General features: G+C 37.0%; 2 protein-coding genes across 3 annotated transcripts in view; one reads left to right on the top strand and one right to left on the bottom strand.

Moving 5' to 3' along the window:
• Positions 1–200: 200 nt before the first annotated feature.
• On the bottom strand, positions 201–13,761 carry pitx3 (paired-like homeodomain 3). Of its 2 annotated transcripts, none has more exons than XM_079436985.1 (4): positions 13,661–13,761; positions 6,201–6,327; positions 3,647–3,852; positions 201–1,555 (listed from the first exon to the last, which is right to left on the bottom strand). In XM_079436985.1, the coding sequence occupies exons 1-4, from the start codon at positions 13,679–13,681 to the stop codon at positions 989–991; spliced, it is 921 nt and encodes a 306-aa protein (XP_079293111.1). In that variant the 5' UTR covers positions 13,682–13,761; the 3' UTR covers positions 201–988. The 2 variants fall into 2 exon arrangements, with proteins under 2 accessions (XP_079293111.1, XP_079293112.1); XM_079436986.1 differs by lacking the exon at positions 13,661–13,761 and adding an exon at positions 12,257–12,549.
• Positions 13,762–14,024: 263 nt separating this feature from the next.
• LOC306882698 (Golgi-specific brefeldin A-resistance guanine nucleotide exchange factor 1-like) overlaps positions 14,025–18,833 on the top strand; it is an 86,762-nt gene continuing 81,953 nt past the window's right edge. Inside the window, 2 exon segments of the mRNA XM_079437529.1 lie at positions 14,025–14,172; positions 18,473–18,575. Coding sequence (XP_079293655.1) covers positions 18,480–18,575 — 96 coding nt within the window. The 5' untranslated portion in view covers positions 14,025–14,172; positions 18,473–18,479.

Below are 18,833 nucleotides of genomic sequence, written 5' to 3'. Positions count from 1 at the left end.
GGAAGCCCCTCCAAGACTGTAGGTCAAACAGATCAGTGGCAGGCCAACTAGAACATCTATATCTCTCTTCCTTCTGCGCTGTCACTTCTGTTGTTTAACGTTGCCATGGATCTGAGGTTGCGTTGCTATGTCACAAGGACATTGTGTTTTCGACCAGACCAGTGTTGTGAGTGCTATTTGCTTTCAAAGCATGGGTTATTCATAAAAACAAATAATCATTTATTTTAAGTTTAATGAGACAAAGCAGGCTACACCAGAAAAAGCTTGTTTTATAACAACTGCACTCTTACATACATTATATTACAGTCACAGACTCCCTTTTTTTTTAGAACACCACACAAATCTATTTACTCAATGGCTTTTTAGTTAATTCTTTAAAAAAAGTCCTAATTTTCATAGCTTTTTTTCTTCCGTATTTATTTTTTCTTTTCATCTGAAAATACTCACTGCTAGGTTTCGTCTCGTCATCTTACAACAACCTTTGACCCTTGACCTCTGACCTTAAGTGAATGGAATTCACAACAAAGATTAAAATTCCTCAAGGAGGTACATCCGCTCGTGAGGAACATGCTCCTCTCATCATTAAAATACTACATGTCCGAAATATTATTTTTTTTAGCACATACAATACAGAGTCCATTATGTACATCCTCTCCTCTGTACTGATGATGAAAACAGGTATTCGTTTGGCTTTGCAACTTCTTCCCGTGAGCGCAGTGGAAGTGTTTAGGTCCTCTTTTGTATTTCTCTCTAATCATGCAGTGAACAAAAGCTTTTAAACAGTTGGTCGTTTCAGCGACAAAGTCTCGACATGTTATCGCATGAGTCCTGGTCCATTGTGAGGTTCCTTTCCTCGTGAAGCTTATTCCTATTCTGTCCTTTCAGAAACCATAACAAGTTCATGATGCCTCGGAGTCAAATGTGGGGTTGGCTAGACAAGAGCTTGAAATTCGGGTTGGGTTTTTCCGGAGTGCTAGACGTTAGGACTTCATACTGGCCGGTCCACAGCATACTGGCAGGGGCTTAGGTTGGACACAGGGTTCTGCATGGCCGGGTAAGCGAAGTTAGCGTGCTGTTTGGCCTTGAGCCGGAGGCTGGCCAGACTGGAGTTACAGGTGTCTCTGTACATGTACGGACTGGCCGTGGTGGCATAAGGGCAGGCCGCTGCCGACACCGCCGCAGAACTGAGGGTGGGGCTGTTCAGGTTGTTCAGGTTTCCCAGGTTATTGAGGCCTGAGCCCGGCACCCCTGCCACTGCCGAGGGCACCATGGAGGAGGCCATGTTCATGGAAGGGATGGAGCTGGGCGGGGAGAACATTGGTTGGGATGACAGCGGGCTTACATTCATGGAGTTAAAGAAAGGAAAGCTTTTGGCTGAGAGCGGGCTGCTGGCCAGGCTCTTGGTGGCCCAGTTGTTGTAGGAATAGCCCGAGTACATGTCCTCGTACGGCTGCATGAGTCCGTTGAACTGGGCGCCGAAGCCATTCTTGCACAGTTCGGCTTGCTGGTTCCTTTCTCGCTTTCTCCATTTGGCACGGCGGTTTTTAAACCACACCTTTTTGAAAGGCAATGAGGAAAGAGTTAAAAACAAGGCTTACGACGGATGCACATTTACCACAGTCAATGTAATACGTGCAAAACAATACATTTGAACGCCATATTCATAGCATGCTCCTAATATAAAATATAAAAGACAGAACTTTAATATTCCGATTTGAACAAGAAAAGTTCCGCCAGGCAGAATTTAAGTGCTTCATTTATTAAACTAATTTATTCACTTATTATGAGTTTCCCCAGTGAGAAATGTCATTAAAGAGCTTCCCTCACATTTAGTCAATTTTATATCCTATTTTTAAGGGATATTGGGTGGATTAAAGTTTTAATGGGAAAATTTAAATGAATATATTTCATTTAGCTCTCTGAGAAATTATAAAGCTGTTTTCTTGTCGATCTTTTCCCTTTGAATGTGTTCACAGACTGTAATTAGTAAGAAACACAAGCTGGGGAGGAAAATAAGAAATTAAGAACTCCTTTTAATTAATAGGTTTTAGCAGTGTAAATACCGTCCTTTATGTAAATGGTTTGCTTTAAAAGTAACATCCATTATATGACAGCAGCACAAAAAATGCCTTCCTCATAACCCTATAGCTAACTCATGACATTTTTTTATATTAGGAACTTCTAAAGAAATATGATAAAGACATAAGCAATCATGGATATTATGACTCAAAGTTACAGTCTTCATATATTAAAAGAAAATCTCAGATAATGATTGAACACTGCCGCACTTGTGCTTGTGATACTGCCCGTTTTCTGGGAATATTTAATGACATCTTTTATCCAGTGTACTGTAAATGATACCAGTTTATATTGGGAGAGAGGGAATACCCTCCTCTGTGAATGTTCCACTGACACTTCGGCAATGGTGTTTAAAGCCTTCCAAAATAACTGAATGTCAAATATAGTTCAGTGGTTGGTGTGTTCGTTCTCTATATTTTTGGCATACAGGTATTTCATGAAATATTAAATGGCTAGAATGTGTACTTAAAGCTATAAAGTTTTTTTTTTATTGAGGAACCTATATAATCTACAGAGCCTTTCAAATACACAAATGATCTTTATAGCAGAAAAAAGGTTAATTCGATTATTCTTCACACTAAAAAATGGTTCTTAGGGATTTAAAATGGTTTATCTATAGCATTGCTGTGGAAACTTCATCAACCATCTCCAAAGTTCTGTTGACTTTAAATGACAAAATCATGAGTGAATGGTTAACAAATGTACATTCGTCCTTTCAATATTGATATAATGAATGTAAAAACCAGCATCAATTGGAGAAGAAACCTTTGCAGTCATGTGTGGTCCATTGTGTTTTTTTTTTAAGTATCCTGGGTCAAGCTGGCATCAGGTCAGGGCCATGATTTAGGGTTTGTGTGTTTATTAGGAGCACATACTCTATCAATTGCGTAAATCAATATGACAGCAGAAGCATGCAGAATATGTGGCATAAGGTTCCAGCTGGGATTACTGAAATACATGCACGGTTCAGGAGGCCACTGATAGACATTAGGAAAGGGGTATCTCTACCTCTGTTGTTCTTTCAAAATAACAACCAAGACTGTGTGCTATGTGACCTTTCCTCTGGCCAACATGAATTTGATCCATTAGATGCGCGCCATCCAAGGAGGTAGCGATTGTATTGTCATCCATCAGAATGGTAGCCCACCTGCTCTCTTTGTGTGCTTCACCCATCAAACTTCTGCTTTTTGTTGGAACAGAAGGTCACAAAACTTTTCTAGGCTTTTCTAAGCAAACTATTGTTCGCGTTACATCACAAATCTCAATTTAGCAGTATTCTGGAAACAGAAAAAAAATGCCACAGCCAATACCAAAGCCATTTTGTTTAAGTGTTCCTGAAAATCCTGGAATAGCCCGGGCCTATAATTTATGTCCCGTGGTTCAAAAGGACGCCCTTTCATTACACACAGTATCCAAATGCACCATAGTGACAGCATAGTGAACATAACTTCTTATCTTTGTCAGTCAGCGTGTCAACTCAGTGTGGTTTTGATTATAACATCTGCACATTGTTCTGAATCGCAATGTGCCGTAGCTATGCAGTGGTTAACTTGGCAGGGACACGTACCCGTACTCTTGCTTCTGTGAGGTTGGTCCACACAGCGATCTCCTCTCGCGTGCTCATGTCAGGATAGCGGTTTCTCTGAAAGGTGGCTTCAAGTTCCTGGAGCTGCTGGCTGGTAAAGTGTGTCCTTTGCCGGCGCTGTTTTTTCTTTAAAGAGCCATCCTCTGGGTTCGACTCATCTGTGTGGTTCTGATGGGACTTCTCTGTGTCTGTATGGGTCACAGGAAAATGCATTAATTAAACAGATTAAACTGGCATCTAGATCCTTGAAGAACCTTTAACATTATACAAAAGGCTCTATAGTGGAAAAAGGTTCTTTAGATTGTAAAATGTTCTTCAAACTAAGAAAAAAATTAAGAACTGTTCAATGAAATTGCAAAAAAAACTAAAAACCTTCTGGAACCTGTGTACATATACACGAGTCCCACTATTATCACAAAATACAATAGATTAGAAAATAAAATAAAATAAGATGTAGATAAACATATATGTGTTAAATACAAAACAAGCACTTAGTTTCTGTTTGGCTTGAAAACAGAACAAGATAAACTGCAGTGTTTTTTTGAATGTGTGATGAAAATCGTCCCACTGTGGTGTAGAGTTCTGCAAATTGCAAATTCAAGACCCCACAGAAAGGGCTAAATTAGCTGGCCACATAATCCTGGGATCTGCCATTAGTGACAGGGCAGGTTTGGGGCTGTTTGACAAGAGCTTAACTCTCTAGGAGCAGTTCGAACTAATCAGCAAGCTTTCCAGGACTCCGCAGGGCCTCTAGGAAAACCAACAAGACATCATGCTGCCATCTGTCAATGGACAGATACCCTTTAACTCTTACACCATCATCCATTAAGAAGACGCAAAAATAAAATTAAATATTAAATATTAAAAGTAACAAGATCCATATATTTTAAGTTAAACTAAAAAAGTGTTTAATTAAATTCATTTATTGTAACTTGACAACATGGATGAAAGAAGAAATTGATGAGACATATACGTGTTCGCTATTCGTTCAACACCTCAAGCAAAAACCCTGTTCTATTAAATTAAATATGCTAAAATTAATATAGTGTATTATTTAGATTTTTATTTTTATTTTACCCCTATGATGTTCAGAGTGATTTTAAAATTCTTGATCGGGGCCATGTTTAAAAATAAAAAAAAATCTTCAAATAATAATAATAGGCCTACTTTAATAGGCAGTAGGCTACTTTTTTTTTTTTTTTTTTTTTTTTTAGAAATGTGGTAAGGAAAGAGTAAAAGGTCTAAACAAACCAGGTGAAAGGTGAAAATGCATGATTATAATTTAACAGCTTTAACTAAGTGCCGTTCGCTATTTTTATGTTTTTCATGATATATTAGCGCGCATCCGCTCTTTATGATATAGCCCATGTTTCTAAAAATGTAAACGTTACAAAGCCAAATTCTTCTTAGGTTAATTAGGCCTATAGCTATCTTCTACTGATGTAAATTGCGATCAAACATAAAACTTTTTTTTTTTTCAGTAGACCTCCATAGGTTCAACATTAAAAAAAGCACGTAACACTAAAATCGCTTTGCTCATGTTGTTAATACATTTTAACAGTCGACCTCATTTTAGCACCGACCTGCGCGTTGAAACTCTGTCAAACTGTAACGCGTTAGTATTTACCACAGCCTGCCTGTAAGCCTATTAACAGTAATTTAAGTCGATAAATAGAAGTTTTTCCTAGTTTGTTTAGGATTAGGCTACATAAACCTCTGTCATGCAGTGTCTCAGTGAAGTGCACATCTTCTTCAGACCTTTGCTCTTTTCACAGGTGCTTAGGTTTATTCGCATAGGCCTACTGACTGAATCATTTGGATACCAAATTTGAGGCACAGAAATGAATAATTTATGCACCGTTCCTTCAGCACGTGACTGGCTAGCCGGGATCTTCTCCTTCAAATGGCGACTGTCATCAGTACACAATGCACAGAAAGACTGTCCAACATCTGTAAAAGGTAGGCCTACATTCAAATGACCCAAGATTATTCAAAACTACAACCAAAGATGCGGTGCTGTTATTACTAGCCCAATTCAAATTGAACGCGAATTAACTGGGGAAGAACACAATGTGCTCTAAATCTAAAATACCCTACAGAATGAGCTTATAATAGCCTTCAGACGGTTCAGTCATGCATATAGGTCGAATAGATGATTATGGACTATAGCTTAAAACTAGAAGATGAGGGTTTGCGTTACGATGAAAATTGACAAAATATCAAATTCTAGACACTCTTAAAAATAAGGGTTCTTTATTGGCATCAGTGGTTCCACAAAGAACCTTTGCCATCCATGGAACCTTTTCATTCCACAAAACGTTCTTTACAGTGAAAAAATGGTTCTTTTAAGAACTGTTCACTGAAAGGTTCTTTAGGGAACCAAATCTGGTTCTTCTATGGCATCGCTGTTAAAAACCTCGTTTGGAACCTTTATTTTTAAGAGTGCAGACGCAACTTCATTTTTAATTCTAGGCTAAATAGGCTCTAATACGTGAACGCGTTTTTGTGTGTTAATTAAACATGAATATGAACTGACCACTGTTGTCTTGGCCTTTGCATCCCGGATCGTGCTGAGGAGTCCCGGAGTCTGACAGAGACAGTGCCGGGCTACGGGCCTCACTGTCCGTTAGAAGGTTAAAATCCATCACCTCGACCGCCAGGCTCTGTGAACAGCACAAAGGCATATTTACATTAATGATGATACACAAATAAAGATACACAAGCTCGGGCTATTGGCTAATACACATGAGACTGCATTGTTTGCTCAGGTTCACTGTGGCGCAGCTCATATTCTGAGTTGTGATAGCTAAATTAAAGACACAAAATACATTTAGCTATCCATAGATTTTTGGATTTTATAAACAGAATTCCTTAAATATACATAGCCTATAATATTTCATGATTGATCAATGTCGCGGAATCAAAAAAAGAGGACGACACAATTACCGTATGGCTACATGGTAAGCAAAAAACAAAAAAGGCTACTTGCTAATTTACTCTATTTTGCTAATGTTCAATCAAAGTTGGTGGCAAAGCCAGAACCCTTGGTTTCCACAACCATGGTTTTGATCTCAGATGAGGAAAATGTATTGGAAACTCTGAGAGCCAATATAATAGTATAGAAATGAACAGGTTAAATGGATGGTAACAGATGGCTGTAATGATGAAAAATTATTTTCACAATCTGACTGTCCGTCTATTAATTATTCAATGTTTTTGTCAGTAGACTTTCGATTATTATTATTCTTATTAATAATAATAATAGGCCTAATAATTTATTTATTTTGACTGGTAAATTTTTGTAAGATTTTCCAGCGCAAAAATGGTACAAGCCAGATGAAAACAGACTAAAACAAATGAAACCTTATTAAATAAACCCACGTCTAGAATTAATCAAAACAGATAGGCAACAATAAACCGAATGCGCAATAAGAATTATTTGCATGTTTCATAATATCTAATGAGATGTAGTAGGCTAATGAAGGCCGGCGCATTGCTTTGTGTTGCAAATCGTGCAAATCTCCAAAATGTCAGGTAGGGTTTATGCGTTTACAACCGTCTGAAGACGTTTTGGATTTTAGACACCGAGCAACCAACGTTCAAAATTACGCGAACCAAACAGCCTTAAATAACAGCCTCGTAATAGAGCCTAAAATAACAGCTTGTTTATTTATGTTGCACCCTAGAGATTTACTGCGTCTTGGAATCTGTGATGTGACTGGATGAAGAGAGAAAGCAGATCAGAAATCAGCAAACAGCACCCAAACTCGCGTGCCGAAGAGATTTTACGGAACTGAACGCCAACAAGTGTGATTTCCTATTTTTTATTCGTTATCGGATTTCACCTCTTTTTGAAAGATTCATAAATTGCTAAAGGTGTAAAGGTTTGACTGATATTTGATCAAATTAAAATAAATATTAAAATTCAAATATATGGGCTTTTTCTTTACACCTTTGACCTCCAAATATTCTCTTGAGGAAATTTTTATTTTTTGTTTGTTTTGTTTTAAATTAAACTTCTTTATCAATACGAACTCACACACACACACACACACACATGCACGCTTAATCCCATTTTCCAACAACTATTATTAAGTGAAACATATCTCATGGAGATACATGGGCATTTTCGTATACATTTCCCAAAAGTAGCCTATCATTATCTGAATAGCGCGTAAAAACGTTCATAAAAGAACGGATTGGTCAGGTCCACTTGCTTTCACAGAGATTAAAGAACAATAAATATACACACATTCAATTAGAATCTACTCTAAACTTGTGAAAAATAAAAAACATTGGTTAAAAACTAATTTAAAATGATAATCCACAATCTGCGCATGCCACATGCATGAATTTCCATGGCAGATCCCTTCATGTGGGCCTTTAATTTGATAAAAACAACAATATACTCGTATTTATTTTATTTATTTATTTATTTTTAGTGAGAATTAGGCCTATTAAATGAGTGCCCTTTTTCATCGCCCATTTTTTTGTAACTTTTAGTAACAGTGTAGGCTACTATTGTGTTTAGCTACACCATGGCAGCATTCACGTTTAAGTGATATTTTTGACAATATTACATATGTTTAATAACTTTCAGACAATATAACATGCAATTTATTTATTGTTTGCGCTATGCAATGTTCGGCAACATTTCCGCCTTATTCCTGCAATAGGGAGTTAAATAATTGTGGACATTGGAGAAAGTTTTGACCTTAGTTCAGCACCTTTAGACCTGACAGCTCCCGTAAAGACGCGCTTAAAGTTCTACTTAAAACAAGCGACACAAAATCGGCCATTACTACACATCGTGCATTATTATGACCGCTTTTCCCATCATTATTTGAGCATACTGTGTTCATCAACAGTGTCTCAATGCATACACCAGCCCACTTATTCAGACCATACTTTCATTAGTTAGTAGAATATTATTGAAAAGTTTGTAAAATATTCATTAAAATGTATATTCATTATTCTAAATAGAATTCTAGAACGTCATCACTCCTTTCTTTCTTTCTTTATTTCAAATAAATGTAAAACCAATAAAACCTATAAAACATGGAATCCTCCATCCATTAAGAAAGCAGATTTCAATAACAAACAAGTGCCATATACTAGTGATCACAGAAGTGATCAGTATTCATGAGGTGACAGACCCTGAGGATGTAGAGATTATCAGTGGTGATAAATTGACCAAAAGGTTAACATGTTATATCACTGATTTTCATCACTTTCTACACTTAAAACTAGTGTTTACTATAGTCCCAAATCACATTTCCAAGTATGTTTTGCTACTAGTTGATAAACAGTGACATTATATTGTGAAAAATAGGACGGACTATGTTTAGTAGATATGTTGTTATCAAATTAAAGTAAAAAAAAAAAACGTACAAATTACATTAATTTAGATTGAAGAAAAAGTGTTCATTGTACATCAGACTGTTGAGTGATGTGCTGAAAACACTTAGGCCTAGATACTCAATATGTAACGAATGCTTAAAAGAAAACATTTGGATAACAAATATGTGCTTTACTAAAACAGGGTGTCCTGTTAAATTATAATGATTTGCTTCAGTGCACAGGACGGCATGCCATTTGATTTCAAAGGTTGTACAGATCTATATGATATGGTCAACTAAATTAATTAATTAATATTCATCACAAAAATCATATTTTTCTACATTCTACAAACAGTTCTAGCACTACACTTTCTTGAGCTAATTATCAATTAAATTGTCGTTTTTAAAAAATAAAATATGACCACTTTTCTTTTAAATATAATAAACAATTGATGTAACTTGCCTTGTAAGTGCAGCTGGCCTGTGGGGAGGCTACCACGAGAATGCTGAATTACAATCCCAACTATAGATATACTTCAACACATACCCAGAGTGACTTTGATAAATGGTTATCTGTCAGGCAGGCTGCTCTGATGCTGTATCTTTTGGCCAGAGCTATGACATAAGTTGGTTATTTCATCCTAAGAAAGGTGTCAATGCATCCCCCACCCTTGCCAGGACTTGTGACATTATTACATTTCAAACTCTATCAAGGGTCCTCTAAGGATTGTGGGCCAACAAGGCCAGTGATCAAAGACTCCATGCAAATGCCACAGATGCACTGATAGATTTCTTAAATGTAAAAAATGGAGAGACCAAAAGGGAAAGTGACCAGGTTTTTCTGACCTTAGTTTATCTCATGGTTATGTATAGAGTTGGCTTATGTAACCAATTGTCCATGAATATCCAAAGGGTTTATTTTCAAATTGTTAAAAGGTTAATATGGACTATAATAATAATAATAATAATTCAGTATTTATAATATTTATGACAATTTGATATGCTGTTTTAATCTTTTTCATTAAAAACTTTATGGCTCAAACTTTATGTCTCTCTTCGGTGGCACACATCATGTTGATGCCATTTGGAGAAAGGAAATTTATGCTGCTTTTGAGATATTCGTAGGCTGGAATGCATGTCAGTGAGGGGCAGTTTATATACACGACATCGATCTCATTAAAATATATATATCTAATAAGAGAAGAGATAATAGAGGTAAAATCCTCTCGTTTTCAGAAGATTGCTGGGCCCATCTGTTGGTTCGACAGAGGCAGACTTCATACATTTCCACGGGCTGCTGCATTATCTCAGGAATTATTCATAAACGCGTTTAGAATTAATTCCTTGGATTAAGAGTTGATTAAGATGTGTGTCACTTTGCTGTCTGAGAACTTATTAAGGGCCCACTCGAGCCGGCGGCAGATGGATTTCTACCCAGTGTTTGTAGATGTTAATTTCTCCCCTCCTAACACCCATTTGCATTTGGCTGTGTATGTCAAAGCGCGGCTTTTCCTGCACGCACAGCTCCGAATATCCGTGCACGAGAAGATGCTCATCTATATAAGACCGGTCGTGTTTATTCCATTACACAGTGCGCACGCACCAGTCACGCTCGACTGAGAGATAGATAGCTACACATGTTTTTGGGATAGGCCTTCTGAAATGGGAAAACATCACACCCACAACAATTCTTGGGATTTTTTTTTGTAGCCTAATTTTTGAGTTTTTGTTGCCTAATTTGAGATTAGGCTATATGACTGCAGCTGAAGCAGAAGTGTGTTTAAAGGCAACATGAGACATGACCAAACACAAGAGCGTCACGCACTGTTCCGTGTGTGGTTTAACCACACGCATAAATTGTTTTTTTATTTTAAAATGTATTAGAAATTTAATAATAGATATTTAGCTTTTCGATATAGATATATATATAAATATAGATATTTAGCTTGTATGGTTGACTTTTGAGCATGTTTTATTTTAACGTTACATTAGCCTAATATATAACGTTATATGAATAGTTAGCGTTTCTAAAATAAATAGGCTAAATAAATAAATATTGTTGACAAATATTCAACAAGCATTCATCATAAACAAAAGATCAACAATTGAAATACTGAGAAAAAAAGGAGCCTAATCGGATGCATTTTTGATCTCACGTTTTTGATACTCTGGCAAAAATGTTTCGGTCAATCTTCTTTGAGTATTTGGCCGCATGTAAATTTAGATAAACAGGTGAGTATTTTTTACATTTTATTTTTGACGAACAGAAATGCCCCCAAGCATCGAATGAAGTCGGCTAAATCGTTGCATGCCATTGTTCCTTTAATGCACTTTGTAAAGCGAACTGTTTTAAAATATAATCTCAGCATATTTTTAAAATTCGTTTTTATACAAAATAACAGATCTCAGTTGCGCGGGTGGGAGTCTGTTTTCTCTCTGGTCTCTTACGGCTTCGGAGCACCTGCACCCATCAGTTTGGGTAGGCTATATTGCATAAATATTTTCACTTAGCCTATAACAGACAATCCCCCAAAAAACGTGATAGGCTATAGCCTACAGCAATACAGAGAGAGGAGATTGGAGATATTTTGGCAGAGGTTTTATTTTACTAATGTTGTTTTTGTAATTCAATATATTATTGCTAGATGAGCTGGCTGTATGACAGTTGTGTTTATATTAAACCGATGAGTAAAAAAACCGAAACTTTAACAAAAATCAATATAAGCTTTTAGTTTAACATGGCAAACATTAGTTAAACTTAAAAAATTGTACCCGTGTTAAAAACATTTAAACCGGGGTTGTTCAATCAAAATCAGCTAATACACACATTTTGTAGAAACTTTCTCGGTTTTGTTCTAACATTTTTTTCTGATAACCTAATCCATATTTGAAATAAACAGGCCTAGATTAAAACCGCAAAATAATAACAACCTAGTACTATTAAGTTTTGTAATAAGATTGCATGTTTTAAAATTAAAGTAACCCTATAGTTTACTATACATGCTGCACTTATAGGTTTGTACATTAGGTTCATCACATCAACTTCAGGCCGCGCGCTCGTGTTTCTCCGCAGTCGCAGGTCAAACTGATCTTCATGAGCGATACATGTGCCACGATCCTTTTTGTCTAACACGACAGGTCTGGACTCAACCTGTTTAAGTGAGACTAAGGAGACAACATCCCCACAGCTCCTCTGTCGCATGAGAGCACATATCATCAGCACCACAGTGATTTTTGTCATGCATCTACTCACATGAATCCCGGTCTAGTGGAGGTAATCCTCGAAAAAATTTACAACTTTTGCGTTTACGCGTGTTAGCTGCTCTTCTGAAACGATGCAGTCGTCATGTAGAAAGTTCCTTAGAATGAGCAAACGAAAAGAGATAGACAAACTCTCTCTCGGTGTTGTCTGTCATAGGTTTTTAGCGGAGAGTGAAGGCTTGATCCCCATGCAGGGGGACTGACTTTATGCTAAATATCTCGTGCCACAGGTCCGCGGAAGACAGGAATGCCCACCCCTTGACTCTCTCTCTCTCTCGCTCTCTCCCACGATCTTCCTCTCTTTCTCACACATGCGCTCGCTAAACATAAGCACAGTAAATCAGAGCTTCGGTCAATCATCCCGAGCTCACTTGCACAGCTTCTTCAAAACCCTAAGATTTAAACAGCCCGTTCTCATGAAAATTCGTATAAATAGCACGCCAAAATAAAAATGAAAACTCGTGGTATTGATACGAATTTTTGTTACTTTGGCGTATATATGACACGCGCGTGTTTGGCGTGCATATAATACGCAGTTTTCGCGTGCATATGATATAAAATTTGTTGGCGTGCATATGATACGCATCTACCCCATACCCTAACCCCACACGCCAAAGTCCATTTTTGCGAATCAGTACCACGAGTTTTCATTTTTTATTTTGGCGTGCTATTTATACATGAGGACTTAAAACATGAACATATGAGTTATCGTGGTGCGTGGTAATATAGGCTACGTGTTATACGCCGTCTGTTCCTTCTAAATAGAACGTCTTCTCAACATTCTTAAAATAAAGGTTATTTATTTGCATATGGAACTTTTTAATGTTCTTTATGGGGAAAATACTTCTTCAGATTATTACAATGTTCTTCACACTAAGAAAAATGGGTTAAACCTTAATTTTAGACCGAATAGTTCACACAAAAATCCATCTATAGTATTCAAACATTTAAATCTAGAATACTGTAAATAAACCCCATCTAATTAGGCTATTTTAAGGCTCTTTCTTGAGGAGTCATTATTTTATGTTTACTTATCAATCAAATCTGCGTAATATATTTAGACAGATATTTCTGTCTCTTTAGGTAAAAGACTAGCCTACATACACTCAATGCAGACACTCAGTCTTAATAAATACGAAATATTTTAGGTGTTCAAGGTTCAGCACCTAAATAACGTTACATTATAAAAAACGCCGATATCCTAGACTTTGAAGATGTCTATGTTTGCTGTAGCCTATACTCCTGATGACAATTTGATACATAATACGACTAACTTATGTAGGGATTATGATGGGAGTCATGCAAAACTTGAAGTCAAACAATACTGCAATGTTGAATGTGGATATGAACTTTCTGTACTTTTCGAAAGATTCAGTATTTTAGTATCTAACAATACATATCTGTTTGGAAACTGCATTGTTGGAGCTCTTGTAGGCTGTGACAGGAGAAAAACAAGCCTGTGTTTATGAACTCTTGAGGACACCAGTCTTTCGTTATATCACTGAAACTCAACCAAACATGTTTGGACGCGTCTTCACCGAAGTCCCGCCCTATTTTGAACGATAACAGGAGAATATTAATGTTACGACAGTGATAAACATTCTAACTGGCTTTCTAGTGCACAAACACGAAAGACTGACAATCTTAAAAGTATGCAATTGATGTGTGATTGTTTCCAAATAACGACATAACCTTTTTTAAATCCACGGGAAGTAAGGTACCGGACTCAAAAGATTATTGGCTGAAAACAGCTGTCAGTTGACAGGAAATATCATGGTAGTGTGCGCCTGCACCATTTCCACGTCAGTAAGTTTGCCTGTGGAGGAGATTCCAGTGACAGAATATCTGTCTAGTGCTATTACAGAAAAACAGCAGGGCATGACAACACTACGTGGAACTGTCTAAAATGTAAGCCTTTATTCGACGCAGTTATCGAAGCATTATTATATGTCTGAACGGGTTTGGTAGCCTGCTAAACTAGTTAGCCAAAGTGAATCTGAACGCCATTTTGGATTCGCTGCCTTGAGAGTCTGCAGCAGTGTTTTCTTGTTTTTCTGTTTTGAGAGACGCATACACGCAGAAAGAGGAACAAGTTCTTATAAAACACAACGAGAGGGTCACGAGCTCACATTTAACACGTTTATTTGTGGTGGTTAACAGCTGTAGTCAGTATGACAAACCGCTTGCTAGCTTGTTGACAGGTTGGCTAGCTGCATCATTAACTTTGTTGTTTATTCATAAGTCTTTCGGTGTCTTCATTCACTGTCGCATCTCGAAGTAGAAGATATGTGGAAGACAGTTGAAGATTTATGTTCACATTGTGATTTCCAGATCGCTTAACATGTTATATTTTGTCATTGCTAGCAGGCTCGCTAAGCTTATTGGCCTACTGATCAATTCAACTATAATCAATTCACACTCCTCATCAACCTTTGTACACCATATAGTGAAGAGAGAGAGATCGTTTGTAATGAAAGGAAGCTGATATTGTTAATGGTGTTGAGATAACGGGGTGCCTGAGGCTGTTATGAAGAAGTGACTGATCTGGAGCATCCTGATGCTGGTTGTAGTACGTGGCCATCATCAATGAATGATACAGGCCCTCTCGTTGGAGTATCTGACAATCTGATCAAACAATTTGTGATTTATTAGATGGGTTGATGTTTATGCACAGATGTTTTATTACAGAGTGTAATTGTAGCCCAAACGTTTCTTCAATATGTGTAGGTCTAGAGGAGGATGCTGTATGTAGACACAGGCAGTGAACTACACTTAACCCTGTAAAGCCTGACATATACAATAATAGTCAGAGTAAAATATATATTTTTTAACTTGTTGATCCTTTAGTCAAAAATTATGAAAAAAATACATTCTGATTGCTTGTAAATAAGAGAGATCTTTTTAAAAGTATGGCTGACTACTTGCATAAAATGCATAAATGTCAGGTATGACTCTATATTTCCCATTACTATTCTTATTATGATATTAAAATGTGTAGTTTTATGATCAAAGCTGTGTAGGGAGGCAAAATAATCAAGTAAACCATAGTTGTTTTCAGTCCATTGCTTCAGTAAGTATTCATCTTGAAATAGTACTAGTATAGCAATTAGGGCTGCACGATTAATCGAATGCGATTTCCATGCGCACTTTGTCAGTAAAGCCGGTTCTGTAATCAGCAGTAAATCTCCATCACGTGCTTTCAGATGGAGCAGCATTTACTACACAGAGACTGACAAGGCACGCAAACAAATCACAGACGATATTATTGCACGATTATGAAATCATTTGCAATAATGACAGCTGTTTGCGTAGCTTCTCAGTGAACTACGGCTCTGTGTAGTAAATGCTGCTCTGATCTGAAAGCATGTGAAAATACCACATTCAATAACATGTTTTTACTCCAAACTCACTTCATAACGTCAGGCGAGTGTTTAAAATAAATCCTTCTGTGAGATGATGTGGCTTCTTACACAGAATAAGGCACACAACCAAGCAGTGATAAAGGCATTGCATTATAAGTGTACTTTATTATAATGAAAAGTAGGGATGGGCGATATCTTATTGTTTGCGATATACCGGTAAACATTCTCCCTGCGATAAGAATTAGTGTTCCCGTGATAATAACGATAAAGTCTAGTTGTTGACATTTCTGTGTGCGACTGGAAGGCGGAGTTTATCGCTAAACGAGGAGCTCCTTCTACGATCTGGAACTGGTTTGTTCAGGGCTGTACAGTGCACAAAAAATCAGTCTGTGTGATGAATAAATGCAGTACAGTTGACAGTTTTGCATGTGTATGAGTCTGTTTACAAACCTGTTGTCCAACAAAGATACCATTTTTTTACATGCTTTTCTTCATATTAACTTCATAACATCAGTCGAGTGTTTGAATTAACTTCTTTCTGTAACCAGACATGGTTTTATATCACAGAATGAGGCGTAAATCATACTATTTTATAGTATTATATACAGTGATAAAGGCTATGTTGATTAACATTGCGTTTTAAATATACTTTATCCTTTATCTAGCCAAAGATTGCTTGAAGAACACAGATATTGTCGCAATCGTATGTTTATTGTCTTCAAGTTTCATCAGTTAAAATTTCTATATCTGCGTTTTATTCAGCCATAACTGAATACTTTGTCCATATTAGGGATTTCCTGTTGCGTCGTCCGTGCTATTACTTCTGGGATGCATGTGTTTTTCTGCGCAAGAGCGCCCTCCGAATTCCAGTATGAGTTAAACAGTTGTTACATTATGTGTGTACTCAGTAATGCTCACAACACCCTATTATGGGTAAAAATAGGAAAGATAATACTTTTCTAAACAGGGTTCTTTTTTATTTTTTGTGTTGTTGATGCACTAGATTCCTTGAATCATCATCGTTGATATCGTTATCGCAATAAATATCAGACATTATCGTGATATTTTTTTAAGTCCACATCGCCCATCCCTAATGAAAACTATATATTGTTGTAGTCGTGGGTTTATTAGTCACGTTGAATCAATAGAAGCAGTTAAATCTTCTGTTTATTCAGCTGCAAGGATTGGTATTTCCTGGGTTTCTTCTTCGGGGTGTATTTGGGGTTTCTACGTGAGAGCGCCCTCTGGCCTTCAGATGGAGATTTACTACTGATCACAGAACCGTGCTTCACTGAAAGATACGCATGACAATCGCAGCTTGTGTCTAATTTCGATTTCATTTAGATTTATCGTGCAGCCCTACTAACAATGAAAAGGTATTCTTATTTTAGTCTCGCGTAGCCAGACCTTCAGACTGACTGGTGAAGATCTGGAATCCATGGCAGCTTTCATTGGCAAAGGCCTGCCCATGAGGTCGTTTGACCGACATGTCAAACAACCAATCACAGTTCGTTTCGTTCAGCGTCACTTTCGGGGTGTGGAAATGTCGCCACAATAACAGACCGGTGTGTAAAACTCTCGGACGCATTTTAAAGATTCTATGTCACAAACTTGAAATATTTCACATACTTTTGAAAATCCAGCGTTTAGTTGACCCTGATAAGCGCTCGTCGTCACAGTTGTAAACACGACGGATTTGTTCTTTCATGAGGGGGTTTGGTGCCAAGGCATCTTTGATTCCAGGCGGAGCGTTAAAGAACGCGACACACTCGTCTCCCAGAAATCCTGTATAATTCAACCAATCCGATGACGACTTCGAAACTCCTGAAGTGTTTCCACTTTTGTGTATTTTTACTTTATAAAAATCAATTAAAAATTAAAAAAAAGACTCATGTTGGGGGATGTTTTTCACAATTGTACTAAAAGGCCTGTTACTTGCTGAAAAAGTATAAACTATTAGGCTAGATGACAGAAGACTAGTAGATTGTGTACAGCAGTTGTTCAGCAAAGATTTGGTTATGTTGATAATTTAGAGGCCTGAGAAATTGTTATTTCTAGAATATCATACAGTATGATCCTGTGGACTTTAGGGTTAAAATAGAACCCTTTAAAACCTATTGTTTTATATTTTCCAAATGTGCATTAGTTATTTAAGGTGAATGCTTTCATTTGGTAGTTTTGTAGCTTAACAGCATACATTTTGCCGCCTTGAATGCTAATGCAAAATTGTTGATGCAGTATGTATAGTTGTAAAACTTTGAGAATCACAGAAAACGTATTGGTAGTTTACGACTTTTTGACATGCAGGTTTATTCACATATTTAACACTGTGATTGTTATTTCTAGATTTCATAATACCATGGGTTAGATGGGTTTCAGTTTCACTTTTCCAGAACATGAGCCTAATGTTTGTCTTTCTACATAAACAAATAGATTTTTGTGTGTTCGGATTACTTTCTGAAGTTGCTATTTAAATACATTTTCTTGTCATAATGCCTCATAGTTTTATGAATCGTCTGTATTTCTAACATTATCGTTTTTTTGAGAGAAATATCCTTGCATCAACACGTCCTTCAAAAACATTGTGATTTCTATTATGCCTGTCTTGTCCCCACAAAGCACTATCTTGAATAATGAAATCTGAGCTGCTACTACCTATCTGCTGCATTGTCTGATGCTTTGCACAGAGATTACATCCAGCTTTAAGCTCTGCTATATAACCTGTGGTCTATTTGAGCTGACTAGGATGATCATATGTAATGTGCATATGTCCCTCTTGCCTTCAGAAAAACTATATATGCTTGATGTTGAGTTGGAACTTGTGTGTATTTCTAATTAAATCCTAGATTCACTATGGTGGACAAGAATATATACATTGTTCAAGGGGAGATTTCTGTTGTCGTTGCTGCTATCAAGAGGAACTCCAGATGGAGTACCCATACTCCTTTGGTAAGTTGTCCAATTTAGTTTTATTATAATAACATAGTTGTCTGAAATGTCGGCCTGATGTCAGATGTTTGATATTTAAAATGATATTCAACGGCCACTTTATGACCATATGTTTCTCATAATTCTTTAAAGGGGTCATATGATGCGATTTCAAGTTTTCCTTTCTCTTTGGAGTGTTACAATATGATTGTGTATAGATAAGATCCCTGAAGTTGCAAAGACTAAAGTCTCAAAACCAAAGAGATATCCTGCTGCGCA

This window comes from Barbus barbus, assembly GCF_936440315.1.
Source record: "Barbus barbus genome assembly, chromosome: 16".
In the NCBI taxonomy this organism is placed as follows: domain Eukaryota; kingdom Metazoa; phylum Chordata; class Actinopteri; order Cypriniformes; family Cyprinidae; genus Barbus; species Barbus barbus.
Note: the sequence above shows the minus strand (reverse complement) of the source record. Positions and strands in the feature narration are given on the sequence as shown.

Excerpts from the sequence above, each read along its gene's own strand:
- pitx3 (XM_079436985.1), bottom strand. The coding sequence starts at position 13,681 with ATGCAGTTTCCAAACAGATAT. Across the intron at positions 6,328-13,660 it reads TGCAGTTTCCAAACAGATAT|AGCCTGGCGGTCGAGGTGAT; the intron begins GTATTGTTAGAT and ends TGCTGTTCACAG. Across the intron at positions 3,853-6,200 it reads CAAAGGCCAAGACAACAGTG|ACACAGAGAAGTCCCATCAG; the intron begins GTCAGTTCATAT and ends TGACCCATACAG.